Here is a 23,222-nt window from a genome sequence, read left to right as displayed (position 1 = left end):
CTGATGAAAGTAATATAGTGTGCATAATAAAATTAAAATGTATAAAAATATTTTTAAAAAAAAGCTATAGCTGAATGGTAAATTAAAAGTTTTATTAATATAATTGGCGTGGATTCAAATCGCATAATATGCATATTTTATTACTTTTTAAAGCAAAAAAAAACTAAAATACCCTCGAATAATAATACTTATTTTAATTAATCATCGACTAAATTAACTCGAAAATTTTTCACTCAACTCGATCGAACCGACCAGAATTTGAATTTTTTGTTGGTTAATTAGTGAATGTGGCTATGATAAGTGGTTGTGATTGAGTCACCACAAGAACAAGAATCTCTCCTTGGGAAAAGTCATAACTTTTGGTAAGGAGTTTGTTGACTTTGTATTCCATTCACCCAAACTCAACTCTCTCTATAAATAGTTCCTCCTTTTCTCCTACATTTCATTATTAATATTTTCCTTCAACTTTCTCTTATATTTTCTCTCAGTTTCGTCATCTTTTCATTCTTACTTACAAACACTTTGCTTTTTACTCGAAAAAAACACACAGAATTGAATAACAAAAGCATGGCGGATGCGACATATAAAACACGATCATTGGAAGAGACACCGACATGGGCTGTTGCAGTGGTGTGTCTTGCCTTGGTTGTCATTTCTATCATCATTGAACTTGCCATTCATATGCTTGGGAAGGTTGGTTAATGTTTTATATGTTTTTCTTTTACCACTCACACTCCATTCATAGAAGCTTGTGTCTGTCAACACACACCATACCCGATACTATTACCATTCCAACTTAGGTTCCATGAATCATATGTTTTTAAATACAGTGGTTCAAGAAAAGACACAAAACAGCTCTTTATGAAGCACTTGAGAAGGTTAAAGCAGGTAACTTCAATTTCTATATGGGTTTTTTTTTCAATTTTAAACTAAAAAAAAGCTGAAAAATATTAACTTTATTTTTTTTTGTGTGTGTAGAGCTTATGCTTATGGGATTTATATCATTACTGCTAACAGTAACTCAAAGTCTCATATCTGATATTTGCATACCAAGAAGCATAGCAAACACATGGCATCCATGTGATCAACAAGCTGAGGCTCAGAAATATGGTCAAATTTCTGGTAGAAAACTTGTTGAATTCTCTGATGATGATGACGACGATGACACCAGTTATATTCCAAGACGCAGTCTTGCAACTTCTAAATATGATAAATGTCAAGAAAAGGCAAGTTTATATTCTAGGCATCAGTTTTAGAAATTGGATGCACAAATCTTATTGGAAACTAAATATTTGGTTGCAGGGTAAAATAGCACTTGTATCAGCTTATGGTATCCATCAACTCCATATATTCATCTTTATGTTAGCAGTTTGTCATATTCTCTATTGCATCATCATCTATGCTTTGGGAAGAACTAAGGTAATATCTATCACGTGAAAATTTTCAATTTTTTACACATTTTTTTAATAATTAATTGGACTGCAGATGAGGAAATGGAAATCCTGGGAAAATGAGACAAAGACAATTGAATATCAGTACTACAATGGTATTTTTTTTCTTCCTTATATTGAAATTTACATTTAAGTTGACTTGGAAAATTGTTAAGCTTTCCCAATATCTGCTCTTTCTGCACGTCAGCACACTCAAACCCACATCCTCGTACACTAATAATAATACCGATGCTAATCGAGCTAAGACTCAATTGACAACTTTCTCATATTTTTTTATTAGTTGAATGAAGTTAGAATTTTGGAATGCAGATCCTGAGAGATTCAGATTTGCAAGGGATACTTCATTTGGACGAAGACATTTGAACTGTTGGAGTCGTTCATCCTTAACCCTTTGGATTGTAAGTAATCCTTTTATCAATCCAGTTCAATTTAATAGCAGAGTTTTTCAAGTTTGATCATGGTATATCTGAATTCTAATTTAGCTGTTTATTCATTATCAGATGTGTTTCTTTAGACAATTTTTTGGATCAGTAACAAAAGTTGATTACTTGACATTGAGACATGGATTTATCATGGTAAGCTCAGCCATGGAATGTTGATACTATGCAAATGGTTTCCAAGTATATGGTGCTAATTCAAACTTCAATGTAGGCACATTTGGCACCTGCAAATGAAACCAAATTTGAATTTCAAAAGTACATCAAGAGATCATTAGAACAGGATTTCAAAGTAGTGGTTGGGATAAGGTTTGTACACTTTTAGCCCGAAAAATTACTTTATAGACTTTTCCCATTACGTCATCCATGATCCATTTTTAATTATTTAATAATATTTTAGTAAATTTTTCCATGTCATTGACACAAAATTTTGATGATTTTTTTATCTGAAATCTTAAACCCCGAACTCTAAACCTTAAACTCCGACCTTAAACCTTGACCTCTGAATCTTGAACCCTGAACTTTGAACCTTGAATCGTAAATTGTAAATCTCAAACCTCAAATCATGAACTTCAAACATTGAACCCTCGAGTTTGAGGTTTAGATTTTTGGTTTGGGATTCGAGGTTTAGGGTTCAAGATTCAGGGTTTAAGATAACTTTGAACCCTAAATCCTAAATCTCGAACATCGAATCATGAACCTCAAACCCCGAACCCTTGAGTTTGGGATTTGGGTTTTTGGTTTGAGGTTCAATGTTCAGGTTCGGGGTTCGAGGTTCAAGATAACCTTGACCTCTGAATCTTGAATCTTAAACTTTAAACCCTAAATCCTAAATCTTGAACCTCAAATCATGAACCTCGAATCCCGAACCCTCGAGTTTAGGGTTTGGGTTTCTTATTCGAAATTCGAGGTCTGCGGTCAAGATTTAGGTTTAGAGTTCAGCATTTTAGGTTCAGAGTTCAAAATTCAGGTTTAGAGTTCAGTGTTTTAGGTTCGAGGTTCAGGTAAAAAAATTATGAATCTTTTTACTACTAATTGCAAATATGAATCTTTTTTTGAAAAAAAAAATTATGTACTAAACAAATCTTAAAAATATCATATCTCCATATTTATATGCAAATATAACTCACTTCACTCTTTTCAATTTTATTGCATTTGCAGCCCAATTATTTGGTTCATTGCTGTCCTCTTCTTACTTGCCTATACACATGGTAAGTCTTCCAATAAAATTAAGATGGGAGATGAAGCCTGGGTTATTGGTTTAATTACTTCAAATGCATATTGATACTAGAAAACAATTTTCTCTTAATCAACAGGATGGTACTCTTATTTGTGGCTGCCCTTTGTCCCTTTAATCGTAAGTACAATGCCATATATGTGATTGAGAAAGAACTAGGATGGAATTATATAGCTGAAATTGGGGGAGATTTTGCAGATAGTTCTAATGGTAGGAACCAAGCTACAAGTGATCATAACGGAGCTTGCTGTAAGTATTCAAGACAGAGGAGGTGTAGTGAAGGGTGCACCATTGGTTCGACCCGGCGATGACCTCTTCTGGTTCGGTCGTCCCCGCTTCCTTCTTTTTCTCATTCACCTTGTTCTATTTACGGTAATAATTCTTCTTCTTCGTCGTCCTCGTCGTCGTCATCATCATTGTAACTATCATATGTTGATTCTTGATTTCCTCTGCAGAATGCATTTCAACTGGCCTTTTTCGTGTGGAGCACGGTAAGCAATCCCTACTTGTAAATTTTTTATTGTATCCCAACTGCTTAATTAATTCATCTTTTTTCCAGTATGAATTCAGCATAAGATCTTGCTACCATGAGCATCTTGAAGATATCATCATTAGAATCTCAATGGGGTGAGTTTGAAACATTGCAAGTGATCTTTTTAGGTTAAGATTATTGATTTGAAAAAGTGATGAGGTTGCTGATAAATCTGCAAATTTTCAGGGTCATTACACAGTTCATTTGTAGCTACGTGACTCTTCCTCTCTATGCTTTGGTGACTCAGGTAATAACATTGCTCGAATCAAGCAGGAAAATTGAATGCAAATCAAAGAAAAATTAGATTTAACTTAAATTTTTTCTACAGATGGGATCCAACATGAGACCGACGATCTTTAACGAAAGGGTCGCCACTGCACTCAGAAACTGGCATCAAAAAGCGAAGAAACACACTAAACAAAACAAACAGTCACATTCTCAAAACACCACGCCGCTTTCAAGCAGGCCCGCTACTCCAACTCATGAGATGTCTCCAGTTCATCTTCTTCATAACTATCCACGAAGCGTTGAAAGTTATCCGCCATCTCCCAGACTTTCAATCACTGAGAACAATCGATTGGTACTCCACTCCCCGAGACAGCATGGAATCAAAGATGATGTTGATGATAGATCACTACATAAGAAAATTGCTCAAGCTGATGCAACAGTTGAAGAATCCAACTCTTTGCAAAGAGTTGCGATGGCTCAGACGACACGAACACAACATGAAATTGATATTGCTTCGTCGGTTTTCTCGCTCCAGAAGAAATGATCCGAACTGATTTGTCGAATCCACAATGTACTGTGAAATTTTATATATGAGTTTAATATTGTGCAATTTTTTACATAAAATTTTAGTTTGATCCGATTCTCACAAATTATTAACATAATTTTTTATATAGCATCGTTTTATATTTATACATTTTAATCACAATCAAAGTTTCATGCCTATAATTGCATCAAATCAAAGTTCATGTATCCAATTGCATATTAAATCGAAGTTCAAGTAAAATTTGAAGGATGTATCCTTTTATAAAATTAAAATTTATGAAAACAAAGATTTTTTTAAATTTTAAATTTAATTAATGAATCGACATTACTTCAAATGCATAGAGGAATGGCAATAGAGCAAGTGACGTGGATGTTGTCAGATCCATTTCGCTCTACATTTGGTATGTTATGCCTCATCACATACTCGATTTCAGTATGGAAGTATAATATTGAAAACCACTACTACTTCTATGGATGTTGGATGCATCCGTCCCCACCTTACATCGCACCGTTTCAATTTAATTTTTGCTAGTTATTTCTGTTGAGACAACAATGGGCATTGCTTTGCCTCTAACTTGTCATTTTTAGGAGAAATTATTATATAATTAAAATTAGAGATATGAATAAATTAAATAAAAATATATAAATAATAATTATTTTTATTTTTATTTAAAATTTGCTTAGTAAATAAATGTTAATAGGGTAAATGTTTTTTACATTTGACATGCATTTATTACTAAAAAAATTGTTAGACTATAAAAATAATTGTGACCCTCGATCGTCTAAATAAACAATAACCAAACAACCTTTCTCCCCTCTCATAACCTACACCACATGCCATATATCGCTTTAGATATCCAAAACCGTCATTGAATCGCTCCGATCTGAAGTAATCTTACCCAGCTAGTTATATTCGAATCTTCTAGCCTCTTCCGTCACCGTATCGATGGACCTTAATTGACCTGAAGAGTGAACTGTTGTTCCTCCACCAGTCCCTGAATCACCTTAGCATTATATATGAATTAGCCTAGGAATAGCTAGCGCCGTAGCATCGGGTGGAAAGGAGAAGATATGCATTCCAAAAGGTAACCTAGCAACAAACTTCGCTAGATTATCTGCTGCTCTTTTACTTTCCCGGTACACATGGGTTATGGTCACATCCCAATCTCGCTGAAGCATCTGCCCAATAGCTCTAATGGTTGTATGTGGCTGATTTAAATGGCGAAGTTGCTGCACAATCTCCACACAATCTAGTTCCTGCATCCATAATTCCAAGTCTGCACCAGCCCATTAAGCACACCCAACAGCTCGCTTCATACTTATTGCAGCAACCAATGTTGTGTGCAAATCCCCACAGCCAAGTACCAGCAGCAGCAGTCCTCGAGGTCCCTGCACTATAAGCACCATCTACATTAACCTTTGAAACACCCATTGGTGGCGCACTCCATGAGATGTCTCTCCACACCTGATTCCCCAAGTTCCTACTCTCCAATCGAGTTTCATCTTTGTACCAAATGCACCTAGCAAAGAAACTACTCGCATCAGTAAATTCTTGAGAGAAAACCATAGCATTCGTCCTGATCTTCCATGGCGTGACAGCAAAGAATATATCCCAATCATCAAGATTATCAAAGAAATATCCAGGTCTGGTCAAGTTAACATATAGCCACAGTTGCTTCCAACCAAGTCATCAACTACAACTATAGGCACAGTTGCTTCACATGCGGACTTTGACTGTGAAGAGCTTTAGTTTATGCCATCTCCAACCCAATCGATCCTTGCATGGAGGGATAATTGCAGCAACCTTAGTAAGACAATTGAACGGCAACCAAAACTCCAACTAAAAGAAGCAAAACTAAAAGCCATATGTTGGTTGACATTAATTATTGATTAATCAATTTGTGGAAGAGGAATACATGCCACCAACCTTATCATTTCCATTATTTGAAAACCAATTATTGGTTCATCAGTTGGATGCTTATCTTTTTGTAAATATAAAATTAGTAAGATGTAGTAATTGGGTTTTAGGTTTGTAGTCTTTATTATAATCAATGAGTTTTACTGAATTAAATGATATTAAAGTATCACAATTAGAAATATTTATGAGTTGAGTCGGACTCATTTAAAGTATATATGTAGATTTTTTAAGCTCGAGTCCAACCCGACCCGAAAAATGAGCCTCTCTTTTTATTTAAGCCTGACCCAGTTTTAAAAAGATAAACTTAGGCCTAACCCGACCAGTATATTTAATTTTTTTATTAGTTTTTATTTAAAAAATATTATGCACTAAAAACGTTAAAATAAAAGTTTTCTAACACATTAAGAATATATTAAAATATTTATTATATTAAAAGACACAAATAAATATAATTAATATTTTACTATATTAAATATAATTTTATATTTTTATACTTTGGGTTGGATTATTTAGTTGGGTAATTTTTTCAGATTTTAGGTAATGAGTTTAATTGTTATTGGATTAATAATTTAATATAAATATAAATATAAATATAATTATATATAATTAATATAATATTTTTATAACATATATATTCAGATCGGGCAGACTTGAGCAAAAGAATATTACCCAAAACTCATCCATATAGAAAACGAGCATTAAATTTGATAAAAATTACGTTTATGATTTTTTTTAATTTTCAGTAAAACATAATATTAAATTCAAGAATATTTTAAAATGATTAATAAATAGTTTTTAATCAGTGGTTATAAACACCTGTTAAATGGACCCACATATATAGTTGAGATAAGATTCCTTCCTTTATTTTATTTTGTTCAATGATAAAAAAATATTTCAAATATAAAACCAACTCTTTCATAATAATAATATATTTTACATAAAATAAATAGAAAAATTTTGGAGAGGAATTAAATTATATATTTTTGTGAGAATAAAATATAATTTTATCATTTTAATAGTTCATATCTTTATAATTTTAAAGGATTAAATAAAATTTTATTATTTTAAATAATCAACTAGAATTTTATTATTACTAATTTAAAATTTTTATTAATTAGATTTTGTTTTAGGAGGCCAGGCCGTGCCAGTTTTCTTTTTAACTGATTTTACTTATCAAACTTAACTTAATTGATACGAGCATTGTTGCAGAGGGCTCGAATATTATTCTGAGGCGTTGGAGTATAAGCTACTTGTAATTAAAAGAAACTTTGAAAATATATGCGGCTCCCAATTGAGCGATTAACAATTTCATTTCATTAAAAAGAAAAAGGAAGTGATTATTTAATTTTGATTTGAAATTCGAACATTCAAGTCTGACCGTTGATTTCATCGGTTGTTTTCTCCGTGATCGTCGTGATGGAAGTCCGGCCAAATCAAGCGGTGGACAATTCATCAACCTCACCTCAACAGCATCGGCGCCGTGCAGCTGCCGCTGCATCTAAACAACCAGTTTCCGCTACCAACGCCGTTGATACCACTTCCGTTACACAAAGGTAACGTAAAACACCAACTTTTTTCTTAATTCTCACTTTTTTCCCACTGTTTCCGCGGAAATTTGACGAAGAAAAAGAAAAAGAAATCTTTTTAATTCTCACTTTTTTTTTTTTGCCGTTGTTTCTTGGAAATGAAATCAAATCTTTCCCTTGTTGGTTCCTTTTTTCCTTTCTTTAATTTTTTTTATCTGTTTCCGTTTTCTGGGGAAAATTTATTTCTCTTTGGATTTTGTCTCTAGCTTGACATTTAATTCAGTGAAGGAGTGCTTTAACTCCTTTTCCTTCTTCTTTTTTTTTGTTTTAATTTAATTTAGTTTCATAGGGTTTATAAAACGTTCCGAGTTCAGCTTACCATGGTTTATTTTTTTCTTGGAATTTCTATATTATTTAATATTTTTCAGGTATTTTTTTGGCTGCTCATAAAATTATGGACAGGATAAGAAAATGATTAAGAAATTTATTCTATCTGCTGTTGTGAAATTTAAGGATTGTTTTTATTAATATGGGTTTATTACAATGATATTTTTGCAGGCTCCAAAAGGAACTAATGGCTCTCATGGTATGTGAATCTTTGCCACTGTTTTGTTTCTGAAATTTCATTTATTTATTTGTTGTTTCAATTGAATTACACGTTGATTTGAATCGTCTTTTCTAGTTTCATTGAATGGTGTATTATGGTGGAAGCAAGGCTTGCTAGATTTTTATTTATGGTGATTGTTTGTTTATCAACATTGTTATTGAACCTTGGTTGAGTGTCTATAATGACCAGGTTTCAAGTGTCCCCGGGCGTCCCTGCATGTATCGGTTTTTGGTCGTCACCCTTATGTATGCTTATGTCAAAAGTATTATCCTTTTTGGGAACCTATAGGTCTCTTAAAGTTTCGTCATCCAACGGTGCATCTTCCTTGGTTCGAATCAAGGACCTCTCCCTTAAGAGTCTTTTTACCTGCATGAGTATCAATCGAGCTAATGTCCAAAACCCAGTCTTTACAGTGTTGCTAATGGAAATAGTTTTTTATGGGTTTTATATACAAGGAACAAGGCTCCTAGTTTTAAAGAATAGCAGCTTCATTGTTATTTCATGGCATTGGTTCTTTTTACTTTCTCCTGATTGGAGATTAGGGATAGGATGGAAAATTTTGTTAATCTAAGGGCTATGCAACAAAGTAGGAAAGTAGTTTTGAATCTTTGGTATTTGATTATCAAATCTTCCATCCTCGCTCCTTTCCATCCTTCATACCCAGCAAAGCTTAGGAGTTTCGTGTATGCTTAAGTGTAATGCACTTGTCTCGTAGATGTCTAGAAAATAAATTTGTCTAACTTGAAATATAGATTTTAATGTGACACTAGATAATTCCATCCTTCATACCCAGCAAAGCTTAGGAGTTATGTGTATGCTTAAGTGTAATGCACTTGTCTCGTAGATGTCTAGAAAATAAATTGGTCTAACTTGAATATAGATTTTAATGTGACACTAGGTAAGGGTTAGACATTTCGGTTAAAAAAAGTTGATAGACTTGAATGCATGCCGATGTGCACCCTAGCACACACATCCACATTTATGTGAAGTTACATATATAACAAGCCTGCAACTGTGTTCAGTTTACTTTGAGAAAAGAAAAGAAATGCAGTCAAACGACTTAATTGAGTAACAGATCAAACTTCAAGTTGGTAGCATGGGAGAAACTCCTATGGAGGAAAAACTCTTTAGAACACTCTTCATTCAACATCCGATTTCGTCTTTTGCTGCAGATGAGCAGTGGAGATCTCGGAGTGTCCGCATTTCCTGAAGGTGAAAGCATTTTTACATGGATTGGGACAATCAAGGGTGGAGAGGGAACTATGTACGAGGGTTTATCGTACAAACTTTCCTTGCGTTTCCCGTTGGACTACCCTTTCAAGCCTCCTCAAGTAAAGTTTGAGACAATGTGCTTTCATCCTAATGTCGATCAGTTCGGCAATATTTGCCTTGACATTCTTCAGGTATCAATTCGCTTGGTATATAGCTTCTAATAGAACTATTTGCTTTTGAAGATTATAATGATGGGATTTAAAAAAAGGAGAATCTTCAATCCATTTTGTTCTAATTGTGGTTGCACCAAGTAGAATTCGCTGATGTTATAGATTGAATAGAGCTACCCTTACGCTTCTGACACAATTTTCTAAGTTTTTCAATGTACTTAGAAGAAACAACCGAATAGCTATATCAGTATGTATGTTAGACATAGGGGTACCGGCCACGGATACATCAAAAAAAGAAGAGTCGAAACAACTTAGCTTGAGGGTACTAAGATGGTTGATGTGAGAATTCTTCCTGTTAATTGTCAAGTGGATTCTATATTGGCTCAAGTTTTCAGTTTTATTCAAGTACCTGTATTTGACAACTGAAACCGACACCTACCTAAACATTGATATGAGGATATGATCTTCCAAAATCCTCCAAATACTTGGAAAAACTTAAGAAAAATTAAACATGCTCTTGTTGGAACGCACCTGTATCCATTACTCACATTTGAGTTCAAGTGACATAGACCAAATTCGCTAGAAGTTTCCCTTTCGTGGATTGATACCTCTTCTAATTGCATTCGTGCATACCTGTGTAGTAGAATTATAGTTATAGTTTCGTATTACCTTTTTTTTCACAATACTCAAAACTCTTCACTTTTATCATTACAGGATAAATGGTCATCTGCTTATGATTGTAGAACCATTCTTTTGTCAGTTCAAAGTCTCCTAGGAGGTTTGCTTGTTTTTCCCTATGTATTTGATCTACGAAACAAATTACTCTTAGTCCAACCTAATTCTTAACAATTTTCTTACATGCAGAGCCGAATCCGGAGAGCCCTCTCAACACCTATGCTGCGGCACTGTGGAACAATAAGGAAGGTAAAGTTTCAAAACCATATTATGCTCTCTGATTTTTCTTTTTAAATGTTTAAGGCCAAAAAAAAGGAGGTTTACAGAAGTAAAACCCATTTCGATGTTTTTTCCCTGGTTTAAATGCTGCATCCGCACCTTTGTTTAGCGTTCTTTACTTTGTGGCCGAAGCATATACCTAAGTCAGACTTAGGTGTGACTGTTAAATTAAGTTTTTCCATGTGTTTGGAAGATCTTTGGAAGTCATATATCTATATTCATGTCAGAATAAGTTTTGGGCGCAGGTATTTTAAGAAAAATAAAAGTGAAAATAACGCAGTGAAGCATAATTAAGAACTGGGATAGAACCAGTCATAAGATTTTATTGCTTCTCAATTCCCTCAATGACTGAACTTACGTCTTTCTAACATTTCTCCATCTAACATGCGCTAAGATATTTCTGAGGTAACCAACCAATTTTGTGGGAATCTCAAAGTGCCTTTTTTTTTTTTTCCTTTTAAAATGTCAGTGGAGGTAATTTATGTTATTCGAACTCAATTGTGACTATTGGAAATGGTATGTCTTTAACATGGATAGAATTTGATTTTATGTAGAGGCTTTTTGCTTGTATTTGAGAGTTATATCTTCATATTTCATATCCGCTGGATGTGTCGGATTTCAGTGTCCAACGAATGAGAAGTCTGAACAACATAGCGATGAACAACTTTTGCAATGCTATGAAAGTAAACCGAATTGATAACAAATTCACCAAGATATGTTTTTTCCAGATTACAGAAAAATGGTCCAAGAACAGTATTTTGGTGGAAAAACATTAGAGAGCTGATTGGCAGAATGGGGGTTGGTGGGATGCCATTTTGTGAAACAATTTCTAGATGGAACTTACGAAGAAATATCAAAGGTACATATATAATTTGATACGCAAGAAATACTGAGAATTTGTATGAATTTGTTTGTGATTACAAAATAAGTGTCTTCAAAATGTTGGTATTTTCTTTGGGGGGGGGGGGACTCAATTGAAATTGGGAATTCATATTCTTGTTTTGATTCAAATTGTACATCAATAAAATCTTTGTGGAGTTTAATCAATCGAAATTTTGATGTGTTGAGTCACACCATGGTATGAGGCAATAATATACATTTCAAAAAAAATAAAAAAACAAATTATGTATAGATTAAACATATGAATATGAATATTATTATTTTGTTATTGCTAAAATTAAATTTATGATAATTTATAAAAAGAATTATCTTGAATATATTATTTTAAATTTTAAAAAAATTGATTGAGGAGTGGACAAATACTACTACCTCCATTAAATACATTATTTAAAATTTTGTTAAAAAGTTTGTGGAAATTGATAGAATAATAATCCTATCGAATATGGTTTTAATTTTTGGTTTATTTATGTCACATATCTTTGTAGTGGATTAACGAAAATTTTAAGGTAATGATAAATTCGAGCAACTATCTTAGTTAAAGTGTCTAAATTGAATGGTTATGTTATGAATATGTATGCATTAAAAGAAAGAGGGAAAAATGAAGGAAAGATGATTAAAGTAAAGGAAAGCTTTGAATCGAAAAGAAAAGGTTAAGTTCAAGTGAAGAGAATAGGTCAAGTTAGTTTATTTTAATTTGAACATTTGAGTACTTAAATTTTAATATGAAATAATTAAATAAGATATAGTTAAAATTATTGAACATGTATATTGAATTTAGTAGTGAATATATAATTAAAGGTATATAAAGTGATAATTTAGCGATCGGTGAATTTCTATAAAACTAAGGATTAAATTATAAAGCGTGAAAAGTTATATATTTGTTATTCGTTGATAAGTGAATAGATGAAGCATAGTGCAATTACCATAGAGAAGGACTAAATTGTAAAAAGTGTAAAATTTGATATGTGAAATAAATATTGTGATTAAAGGTTCAAATGTAGTTAAAAAGTGATATTAAAGTGTTATAAAAGTAAATATTGAATTTTCATGAATTTAGGAATTAAATTGTAAAATGTTTAAAAATACTAAGTGTGACAAAATCTTGATGTAAATATTTAAGTGAAGTGTTTTATGAAAGCAAATTATTATATGAAAGTGACATAAAATCTAAAGTGTAAAATATTGTAAATATGTATAATGTTAATGTTCATGTGAATTAACGTATGAAGTGAAGATGCAATGCCTGTGGTTATGTAATTCAAAGAGAATAAGTAATGCGATGCAAAGTGGCATATGTGATATGTCAAGTATGTTATATGAAAGTGAATGTGTGAAATGAAAATAACATGTATATGCTTATGTAATTTAAAATGAACGAATAAAATGTTATGAGAATAAATGTCTTAATGAGCTCAGAGGATATACGATATGTGATAATGAAATGATTTTGGAGTTGAGAGGGGTTGGGGGTTCGAATGGGAATCGAGCTGGTGTTGTGGGGTTCAGAGGGGATTAAGAGAGGAGAAATGGGTTATGTGATGTGTTTACTGGAGTTCTCGTGTTCTTTTTCTAGAATTCCCATAATCAGAGTTCCATTATAGGTCGGGAGTTCGTGTTTGGCCTGAATCTTTGCAATGTATTGAAATTATTGAACTCCTCTTAGATTCATTAAGTGATATGTGAAAGTAAAAGTGCATGTGTATGTGTAATAAATAATATGTGAAAGTAAAGATAAAAGTGAACATATGAATTAAGTGTTAGATGATATCTGTGAATTAAGAGAAATTTTTTTATATGTGAATGTGAAAGTTAATCAATGATAATATACTTTAACGTGAAAACTATAAATTATGAAGTTAATTTAAATAGTTTTATGTTTTGAAAAATGAATTAAAAGTAGTATATAAGTGAAAGAAAGTGTATGAATAGATGTTATTAAAATTTATTTAAATTGTATATATATAAAAATGGTGAGATTAAATTCAGTTGAGTACTTACTCAGCTATTTACGTAGTTTAACGCGCTTATTTAAACGCATAAGTGAAAGAAAATAAATTGAAGGTATATGAACTACTTTATGAGAATCGTTACTTCAACTTGGATCATCTCATTAATCCAAGCTACAAGCCCAAGTTCTTTTTGGTATATATATAAATATATATATATATATATATTGGATTTCATAGATGACATGTACTTAAGTTTAGTAGTGTAAATATGAACTATAAATGTTTAACAAAAATGTTATAAAGTAAATGAATGAATCTGATTTCAAAAGATGATTATGTGCTTAAATGTAATATCTCTCGCTCGGATCTATTATCAGATTGGGTGAGAAGTGTTACATATCTTTCTTACGGTAAAACAAGCATCTATACTTGTATATTAAAGTAAGGTTCAAAGGGTTTTCCCCTGCATATGGCACACACCCACCATGCTTTTTTATTTTTACATTTTATAAAAGTGATTACTTTTCAGTTTTAGTCCTTCTAATAAGCTTAAATTTGAGATTTAATCCTTATACTTTAATTTCTAACATAATTTGGTCTCTTAATTAATATGCTTAAATGGTTAACATCTTCAACTTTTCAATTAAAATGTTTGAAAGTAGATTTATAAATCCAAAAAGCAGAAAGTGGAAGAATTTGTTATAATTACGAAAAATGATTTAGGTTAATTTTAACTTATAATTTAAAAGAGATGAACAATATGGAGAGTTAATTATTGGTGAGTTTGATATTTATTTGTTATAAATCTATTAGAAGAGAAAATATATTTCTTTTGATTAACTTTATTTAGCATTGAAGTAATATTTTAAAGGACCAAAAATATGGATTTAGATTGAAGAAGACCTTAGCATTGGATCCATTGTCCAAATGTGTAAATATATATATTCAAGGAATAATAAAATAAATAAATTAAATTCAAAACAAGGATGCAATACAAGTATTTGATTAAATCAACCAACTTTGAAGCTGATATTGAGCAGTTCATGAGATTCCAATATACAATTTTGAATGATTAAAGCCACGCTGACTATTGTTTTTTCTTTTTTCCAACTATCTGTATCCACAACATTCATATTTAAATATAATCTTCTAAATATATGAAGAAAAACTTCAATATATATATATAGGTCTAACCTGAACGTGGGATAGTAAGGACATTTAACAACATGACTTATCCAGGGAAAAATGACCTAATATGAAGATAATGCAATGAAATTAGTCAAAATTTGAATTTTACAAGCAATCCCCAAGTAAGACAATTAAATTTGAGAATGAATTTTCCCTCTGTTTTAATGTAATGCTAGCATTTCTTCCCATTTTTACTCTATCATATACAAATATATATTTTATGTAATGCAGAAAACACAAGAAAAGGGGTCAAAAATGAAAAATGAAAAATGAAAAGCAATTTGTATACTATGAGAATCACAGTCCACAGAAGAACACACACACACACACACACACATATATATAAAACAAAACTGTCAAGCAGAGTTCCAGAAGAAAGTTACTTCTCAAGAGATTGTATAACCTCTGTGGTCATCGACGATGAATGGTAGCATTTCTGAGAGATCAAACATTATCAGATTCATCTATCTGTGGTTCTTCTGAATTCTTTCCTGCAGCCAACCTCTCAGCTGCCAATCTCTCCTCCAGTGCTCTAGCCCCTCTTTCTCTGTAAGGTCACACGGGTAACAAACCGATTTGTCAATCATAAAAATGCCATTGTTTTATAGCAAAGAAGGATAATGATTACTATCTTAACCTGATATCTTATGCAATCGATATTTCATAAAAAAAAAACTCAACCAGATTGCTTTGTTGCTATCATAACTACAATAAAGGTCTGAGAGGAAACTGAGCAACTAGGTTACTTGGACTTGTTGGACATGGTATGTTTAGTTTCTTTCTAAATTGTTTCATGTATTTTGAAGGCTATATTCATGTCCAGGTAACGTATGAGTGCCAGACAGGGCACCTCAACAAAAATGCAGTGGTTTTGGCTTAATATCGTCATTGCTGAGGTCAAGTGGGTTTAAAAAAAAAAACCCAGCTAATATGGTGCTTTTCTACAGGGTTGAATTTGAGCCTTTTGTCTTCAAGCTTGTCTTGACTTTTAACCTAGAATTGGCTTCCCTCATATTTGTTCCTAAATTATCCTACTTCAATTAGTAGAAGCCCGAGTTTAGTCTATGCAGTTGAAGGCTTAAAGTAATGCATTCTTTCGTATTTTAAGATTTCAGAAAACAATATCTTTTCGCTAATAACACTTCCAACTCTTGCATTAAATAGTTTTGCCACACTATAATGGACCAGGGTTCAACTACTTTTCAACATAACAAAAGAGCACACATTCATGATAAGAGTTTCTTTTCAAACACATGGTTCTTGATTGTATATTAAAATTAATTAGATAGTCCATTACAATAGAGATAACAACCCTTCAATAATCCAATGAGTATGGCAGAATTAAAATGAAAAGAAAAAAAAGTACCTTCTCCGCGATGCCTCAATGGGGTCAGAACCAATTAATGGTGCACCTCCCACGGTATAACCCTGAGCATTGGTGGAAGCTTCAGATTTTCCACAAAGCATCCGATGAAACATTGATGCGATGGGATCAATGATTGGCCTATAACAAATCACAGGGGCACACTTGAGAGAGAGAGAGATATTAAATAAACTTCTCATTTTATTTCATAAGCTAAAAAGAAAGCCATATAATACCTGAGAAATTCAGGGAAGAATGTAGAGAATGCAAAATCTTCACTCGGATCTCCCCTATGCTTTGCTTCGGGTTTTCTCTGGAAGTATCTGAGGTAAATCCAGCCCATATAAGCTCCGAATATCAAGGTTGGAAGATATGTTGCCGAATCTGGAGTGAAAAAACTTATGGCAATCGAAATCAACAGCATAAGTGATGGCAGCCACTGCATGGCATAGGAAGCATCAAACAGAGGGCATGGGGTCAAATACCCAGTTAGAAAAGTTTATCACTGAACCCAATCAAATGGAACTTGCAATATAAAGTTTTACCTTTGCTTTTATTTTCAGCAAAGACAGTTCTTGGTCAGGTACAATTTGTTTGATGCCAACCAAGAAGCCCGCCAGCACCCCATGGAAGCCGGAAAGAGGCATGTAACTAGCAAAAAAAACAAAAGAGAATAAGCACTCCGATTCTTCATTTTCAAGGAGCCTCCAAATATAAGGAAAATTTGAAACTAAAAGTAAATATAACCATATTGAACACATACTCATGCCCGGCACTTGCAATAGTGTCTAAATAACAAGATGCATAGAAGTTGAGAATATGATGACAACGAAATTAGGCTTAGAGATAGATAAGCCAATTCCCACAAATCAGTCAAAGAAGACGGAAAAGTGTGGTTCAATTTTGACATTTATTCTCTTTCACCTCTCAAACATTTGATTGAGAAGAATGGTGGAAAAAAGAATGAGCACAAGAGAAAAGGGCCTTAGGAGACATAGTAACTTAGAATAAATGCTTCTTAAACACATAGGGGGATCGTAGCACTCACAGGTAATTTTCTTCCCTCGTTATGTAGTACAAGGCGATAGCAGTAGTGAAAACACAGACAGAAGTTAGAAAGTTAACTATGAAGATGAACTTCAAGAACTCTTTAGAACCCCATATAGGCTCAAGCAACTTCCCCATGAAAAGAAGACCAATAACACTCACAACCACCTGCAGAAATCAGTGCTCAATAGTATAACTATATTGAAAACAAAAAAGAAATGGAAGATTGGGAAAATAAATAGTAGTATAAAAGATGGCCATACCCCATGTAATGATTGTTCAATATAACCAGCTGTTATGAGGTTCCAACCAAAAGGGATTGTCCTGTAAAATAAGTTAAAAGTAGAAGAAAAACAACTGAGTCATTGTTCGGACATGAGTTCGCACATAAGAGCATCCAAATATATGAAAAAACTACATGCATCAGACCCATATTGAGATCTAACATTGTCACCCAAATCCGAATAACATAAGTAAAAAAGCATAGGCATTTCACTTAACTAGAAAAAGAAACCCATCAAAAGATGACTATCCAAGTTAAAGAAAAATGCTAACATTATCCCAAAATCGAGATCTAAACATTCAAACAGAAAAATCTGAAGTCAGTTCATCAAGTATGTCGAAACATTAACCGTTAATCAAAGCTAGAATCAACCCATCATTACATAAACACCCCCCAAAAATTCTACTGCTATGGTTTCTTCGATTTTGTTTAATCAGCAACGAATTCTACAGAATCCTATTTGGGTAATTCACTAAAACGGCAACCAAAACCAAAACTAATCACGACCCAAGTTTCTAAAACGAAATTGGATAAAATTAACATCAAAGAAATGAAAAAATAAAGTGAAATGGGAAAAAGAACCTGGCCGGAATAAGAGCAAGGTAAATAACAGAAGAAGGGAGAAGCCGAACAACAATGTGGCCACCGATTAGTATCACCGTTAGTCCCTTGCATAGCTTTGTAAATCCACTGAATATTCCACTCCCCTGTAAATTCAACAAATTTAAAATAAAACAAAAACTAAGAATTTTGTAAAAAAATTAATTTTTAAAATGGAAATTTATACAAGATAAGATTACCGGGGAGCTCATGGTGGAGCTACTGAATTGAGGCAGTTGATATTTTTCCCGGTGAACGGCGGGATCTTGTTTTTCTTTTGTTCAATCAGTGAACGGCGGATGGATCAAAGTGAAAATGGAAGTAATTATCTTCTTCCGGGTTCTTTAATTGATATAATTTTTGAGTTTTTAACCCTTCAGAACCGAGTTGACTCGAGGCTTTCAGTTTTACCCATTGATAAATCCTAATCATATATAAAATAAAAATAGATGTTAGGAAAGAGGTGACAATAAACCCAAACATAATAAAAAATTTTAAATTTTATAAAAATATTTGACATTCCGATATTTTTAGAATTGGTCCGGTGGTCAAATCGATTAAGTTATCAATTCCTCAGTTAAATTATTTCGACCAGTTCGATTAAATAAATCATTAAAAAATCAGTTCAAATGTCCCTATTAATTCTCAGGTGAATCAAATCGATACCCCAATTGGTTCCAGATTCAACCGGTCCAATCCAAATATCATTGGACTTTAATGTTTTATTTAATGATTTTAGTTGTGTTTTTTTTTAATTATCATCTACTAGATTATCTCAGACCCATGTCGTGGATGAAAAATAAAATTATATAATAAATATATTTATAAAAAATTGATATAAATAGCATGTGAGGTTTTGATTGAATGGTATAGTACAAATGTTGAAAAAATGTAAGCTTACTTGATATTAAAGCCAAACTCTCGTGTTTCACAACATAACGCACTTGTCATTAAGTTAAGAAGTTGTTGGACAACTTAAGTTTAAATCTTAGTTTGCCTTGGTCACTCACCTTTTAAAACTTTTAAAATAATCATCTAACTAATTTAGTCCTCAACTTTGATATATTATGTCAATTTAGTCATAATTTTAAAAATTTAACCCTTACCATTCTAAGTTATCTCAATTTGGTCCTAATCCTAATATATATAAATAAATTCTCTCAATTATAAATATTTACTGTTTGGTCAATTTAGTTACTTGAAATTTTAAATTGGAACTTATGGATTATTTGATTGAGATATGTTAAATTATTTTTATTTTATAATCAAGTTTATAATGACATATAGATACTTAAAATTTATGTTTTAATGTGTAATAAATGAACATGAATCGAGTAGGTTTATCAAGTGACTGTTGTGATGCTTCGGATTTGAACAAAGTTTGAAACCAGGTTTGCGGTGTTACAGTGTATCTTTGTACACCTCTGCAACACAATCCTTGGCCGTCAAAGGAAGATTAGGTGTCTTTGTCCTCTTTCTTGTAGTGAGGCAGAAAGGCCTCTTCTACAGCTTTGGTAGTTGTCGCTTTAGTTGCACATTGATTCAGACTCAAACAAATGTTCCTTCTTTGGTGCATTTGAGGCTAGTATGGAAGTAGAAGAGGAAGCTAATACAAGAGTCCATGCTGTTGCTCCTGAATCTGTGCCCACACCACCTACCACAAGTGAGGGCATTTGCTATTGTCCCTCACATTCTAAAATTAAAAAAGAGTCAGATGACAATGTGCCTCTTTTCAGTCTTATGATAAGAGCTGCCAAGAAGAAGGAAAGAGGCCTACAAGATCACCATCCCCTGCAAAGGGAAAGAAGTAGAAGATGGTTGTTGAGAAATGAGTGACACTTGGGAGAAGAAGAGATGCACACCATGCTCTTTATTGAACAAATTTTATGTGGCTTTGGATAAGTTTGCTATCTGAAACAAGATGCCATCATCTCATGATGCTACTGTTGGGAAAGGATTGGGTGTATTCCTTTATACAACTGGTGTAAGGCTTCTTTGATCTTTCATGTATTGATGAGGCAAAAAGAAGGTGACCACTTGTGAAGATTATTTGGAGCCATTTCCTCGTGAGCTGAAGCACTCTTATCATGTTCTCTGTTGGAAGTCTTGTTGATTATTTGTGGACATGTTCTCTGCTGAGCCAAAAAACTTTTTAATTATTAAACTTTCAATGCCTATAAAAAACCTAAAGTTTCTTTTTAATGTACTCAAAATAAATATAAAAATATGAAATTTGATTTTTGGATTATTAAAATATTGAGATGTTTATGGGTTGGGTGACCTAACTCACTATAGGTAGGGCTTGAATTTACATTTTTCAACCATAGGTTGATCCGGCCTAACCCATTTTACCATTTATATTATTTTATAACTAAATTAGCCATTTGGGCATTGACTAAATTTGGGGTCAAGCCTGGAAATCTTTTTAAAACGGATCTCGATCTGACCCAACTCAACTCATGAGCACATGTATATGTAAGTAAATCCATATGTATTAAAGATAAAAGGAAAAAAAAAAGAGAGTAAAAGTTACAAAGCGAGTAAGGTATGTAAAATAATAAGGCTAATACCTTAACATATATAATGCCATCGGTTAATATAAATATTTTATTCTAGTTAAAGATGTTAACATCGTTAAAACTACCTATAATTCCTCTCAAAACCCATAAATAGGTTCTGACTTCTGAGAATATCTGTTGTTTTTGAAACAATGTCTAAAACTACCCACAACCCCTCTCAAACCCATAAATATGAGGATAATGTGCTTCAACATACTCGAACCCACATCCTCCTATATTGATAATAATATCCATGTCAGTCGAGTTAAAACAGTATAATACTATTTAACTCGAAAATTGTAAGAGAAAGAATAGAATAACAAAAAATAGGAGTGGAGGGAGAGAATAAAGAAAGGAAGAAAGTGTCCAAGAAGAAGAAAGTGAAGGTGTGATTAGAAATGTGAGAGCAGGATTCCCACACTTATTGCTTCCAACACTCTACCATTCTGATTTCCATTTTAGTTAATGAGGTTCCTTCCCCTTTCTTCATTTTCATCCTCTACCATTTTCTACATTCAAGGGAAAAGCAAATTCCCTTCATTTGCAGCCTTTTCTAACTCTTCCCCTCTTTCCCACACCTTTGTTTTTTCTTCTTATTCCTTTTTTTGAATAGTTGTAAAGTTTTAGTGTCATGGTTGTTGCCTCCTTCCTTCAGTTTCACTTACAACTGCTTCAATCCCACACTGATTTCTCCTGTCAAGCTTGCAGCTATAATTACCATGCTCATATCTTTTGAGTTCTTAATGAAAAGAAAAATTAATTGATCAATTTAACTGTTAAATGCGTTGATGAGACTAATGATAGTCAACAGGAGATGACACATGACTTTCCATGTGGAAGGACTCAGCAAAAAAATTCAATTTTTTTAAATTAAATTAATAAATATTTTTAAAAAGTTTTGAAAAATAATTAATAAAAATTACATCTGGAATGGATATGGGCATGCGTTTGTCCAGGTTCATGTTAATCTAGACAGCATGTTGTCCAGATTCATTCTAGATGAGTTCAAAAGTATAGAAAGTATATGCTTTGATTGAATCTATTTTTATGTTGATCCACCATTTTTAGCAAGTCTTTCTCTTTTTCACTACCTGCAGTATCCTTTTCTAGTGCCCAAGCTTCTGTATTGCTTTTTGTATGAAGATATCTGTAGTCGGCACAAATTAATTATACAAGAGTTATGGTTAAAAAAAGATTACTGTGCTGCTTGCTTCCATGGAAGAAAGATGGGACTTAAAATTCAGAAACAAATGCTCACCTCATTCCCACAAACGTGACATCTCTTGGTGGCCGTCGTCAATCACGTCAACACCTTTAACGATCAACTAAAGGGTTTCGTTAACAGGTGGGCCAAGTTGATTATCCTTTTGCTTTCAAGTAAATTCAAACCCAAGCCTTGTCCGAATAACATCATATGTTAACCAACAACACTATTTTTGAAGTGTCAGTTAAACGTTACGCAAATTAATATATAATAATATAAAACAATAGAATAAAGATTATTTTTAAAAATTATAGCATATAATATATCAATAATTATACGTATATATATTATATAACCTTATATTGTATATATTATAAACTTTTACATTGTATCATAAATGTCATTATAAAATGTGACTAGAGAAAATTATATTATATTATATTATACAATTACGAGACCATAAAAATAAATTCCTACTAAAAGATAAATTTGTAGATAGCAATGAGTAGGATAGGATTCTCGAGAGATCGACAATACTTTAATTTCTTTAATAAACAAGTAAAATAAAAATAAGGGTTTAAAAATAAAGACTAGAAATTAAAGCAATATAAAAAGAGATTGTAAAATAAAATATAAGAAAATCAACGTGACGAAGCTCTAACTAAAGCTAAAATCTCTATTTGATTTAAAAGTTTGATCGTTTATGCAAATATGATTTTCAATGTTCTTTAAGAAATTAGTTATAGCTGTTGTTGATGAACGCCTAACAACCAATATCTTTTTATCTTCTCGATAATTGCACCATTAATTATTTACGTTATCAATAAATAACCCTGTAACAAATCCTTTCTAGCTTGAAGGCAAATAAACGTTAAAACTATTTGGTTGTTTTCAGAAAAACACTTAAAAGGTCAAATTTTTAGCAGAAAATTTACAGAGTTTTTAATTTTGAAAATCGATTTTTTAGTTATTGACCCGTGTGGTTTCGCAATGTCATGTTAAAACACCCGAAGACGAAACAGAACAAAAACCAAAAGCAAAAGTCTGAACAAGTTTACAAACCAAAATAATTAAAATGTAAACCTTCAAACAAATAAACTGAAAACAATTTTAGCTCTCGCATGCCGTCCGATGCTAAATTTTACTAATTACCTGAAATGTCAAAAATAAAACAAATGGGTGAGCTACAGAGCCTAGTGTATAACGAAACTCGAATATGAAAAACGCAATCACAGTATACAAATCATAGTATCACAGAGAATTTTATATCGATTAATTAAACAAAACTAATGATGGATAAATATGCCAATGCGGT

At 32.5% G+C, this 23,222-nt stretch overlaps 3 protein-coding genes across 3 annotated transcripts; 2 read left to right on the top strand and 1 right to left on the bottom strand.

The window, feature by feature from the left end:
• The first annotated feature begins 468 nt into the window (after positions 1 to 468).
• Positions 469 to 4,573, top strand: LOC105778794 (MLO-like protein 12). Its single transcript, XM_012602553.2, has 15 exons — positions 469 to 693; positions 831 to 888; positions 979 to 1,226; positions 1,303 to 1,419; positions 1,486 to 1,546; positions 1,761 to 1,849; positions 1,952 to 2,026; positions 2,103 to 2,197; positions 3,050 to 3,099; positions 3,205 to 3,245; positions 3,324 to 3,497; positions 3,581 to 3,616; positions 3,685 to 3,752; positions 3,844 to 3,904; positions 3,986 to 4,573. The coding sequence occupies exons 1-15, from the start codon at positions 568 to 570 to the stop codon at positions 4,427 to 4,429; spliced, it is 1,743 nt and encodes a 580-aa protein (XP_012458007.1). The 5' UTR covers positions 469 to 567; the 3' UTR covers positions 4,430 to 4,573.
• A 2,950-nt stretch (positions 4,574 to 7,523) lies between these two features.
• LOC105780550 (uncharacterized) lies at positions 7,524 to 11,868 on the top strand. Its single transcript, XM_012604947.2, has 6 exons — positions 7,524 to 7,899; positions 8,431 to 8,458; positions 9,652 to 9,882; positions 10,576 to 10,639; positions 10,726 to 10,785; positions 11,544 to 11,868. The coding sequence occupies exons 1-6, from the start codon at positions 7,763 to 7,765 to the stop codon at positions 11,597 to 11,599; spliced, it is 576 nt and encodes a 191-aa protein (XP_012460401.1). The 5' UTR covers positions 7,524 to 7,762; the 3' UTR covers positions 11,600 to 11,868.
• A 3,240-nt stretch (positions 11,869 to 15,108) lies between these two features.
• LOC105780585 (rhomboid-like protein 19) lies at positions 15,109 to 18,549 on the bottom strand. Its single transcript, XM_012604990.2, has 8 exons — positions 18,346 to 18,549; positions 18,128 to 18,252; positions 17,526 to 17,586; positions 17,264 to 17,430; positions 16,761 to 16,866; positions 16,452 to 16,654; positions 16,219 to 16,356; positions 15,109 to 15,399 (listed from the first exon to the last, which is right to left on the bottom strand). The coding sequence occupies exons 1-8, from the start codon at positions 18,355 to 18,357 to the stop codon at positions 15,297 to 15,299; spliced, it is 915 nt and encodes a 304-aa protein (XP_012460444.1). The 5' UTR covers positions 18,358 to 18,549; the 3' UTR covers positions 15,109 to 15,296.
• Positions 18,550 to 23,222: the final 4,673 nt, after the last annotated feature.

Source organism: Gossypium raimondii, chromosome 4 (genome assembly GCF_025698545.1).
Source record: "Gossypium raimondii isolate GPD5lz chromosome 4, ASM2569854v1, whole genome shotgun sequence".
In the NCBI taxonomy this organism is placed as follows: Eukaryota; Viridiplantae; Streptophyta; class Magnoliopsida; order Malvales; family Malvaceae; genus Gossypium; species Gossypium raimondii.
The sequence above is the reverse complement of the archived record's forward strand: the minus strand, read 5'-3'. Positions and strand labels throughout refer to the sequence as shown.

Coding starts and splice junctions, on each gene's coding strand:
- LOC105778794 (XM_012602553.2), top strand. CDS start 568: ATGGCGGATGCGACATATAAAACACGATCATTGGAAGAGACACCGACA. Junction 889..978: donor ACTTGAGAAGGTTAAAGCAG/GTAACTTCAATT, acceptor TTGTGTGTGTAG/AGCTTATGCTTATGGGATTT. Junction 1,420..1,485: donor ATGCTTTGGGAAGAACTAAG/GTAATATCTATC, acceptor ATTGGACTGCAG/ATGAGGAAATGGAAATCCTG.
- LOC105780550 (XM_012604947.2), top strand. CDS start 7,763: ATGGAAGTCCGGCCAAATCAAGCGGTGGACAATTCATCAACCTCACCT. Junction 10,640..10,725: donor AGTTCAAAGTCTCCTAGGAG/GTTTGCTTGTTT, acceptor TCTTACATGCAG/AGCCGAATCCGGAGAGCCCT. Junction 10,786..11,543: donor ACTGTGGAACAATAAGGAAG/GTAAAGTTTCAA, acceptor TGTTTTTTCCAG/ATTACAGAAAAATGGTCCAA.
- LOC105780585 (XM_012604990.2), bottom strand. Junction 16,867..17,263: donor ACGAGGGAAGAAAATTACCT/GTGAGTGCTACG, acceptor TTTTTTTGCTAG/TTACATGCCTCTTTCCGGCT. Junction 15,400..16,218: donor ATTGAGGCATCGCGGAGAAG/GTACTTTTTTTT, acceptor GTGACCTTACAG/AGAAAGAGGGGCTAGAGCAC.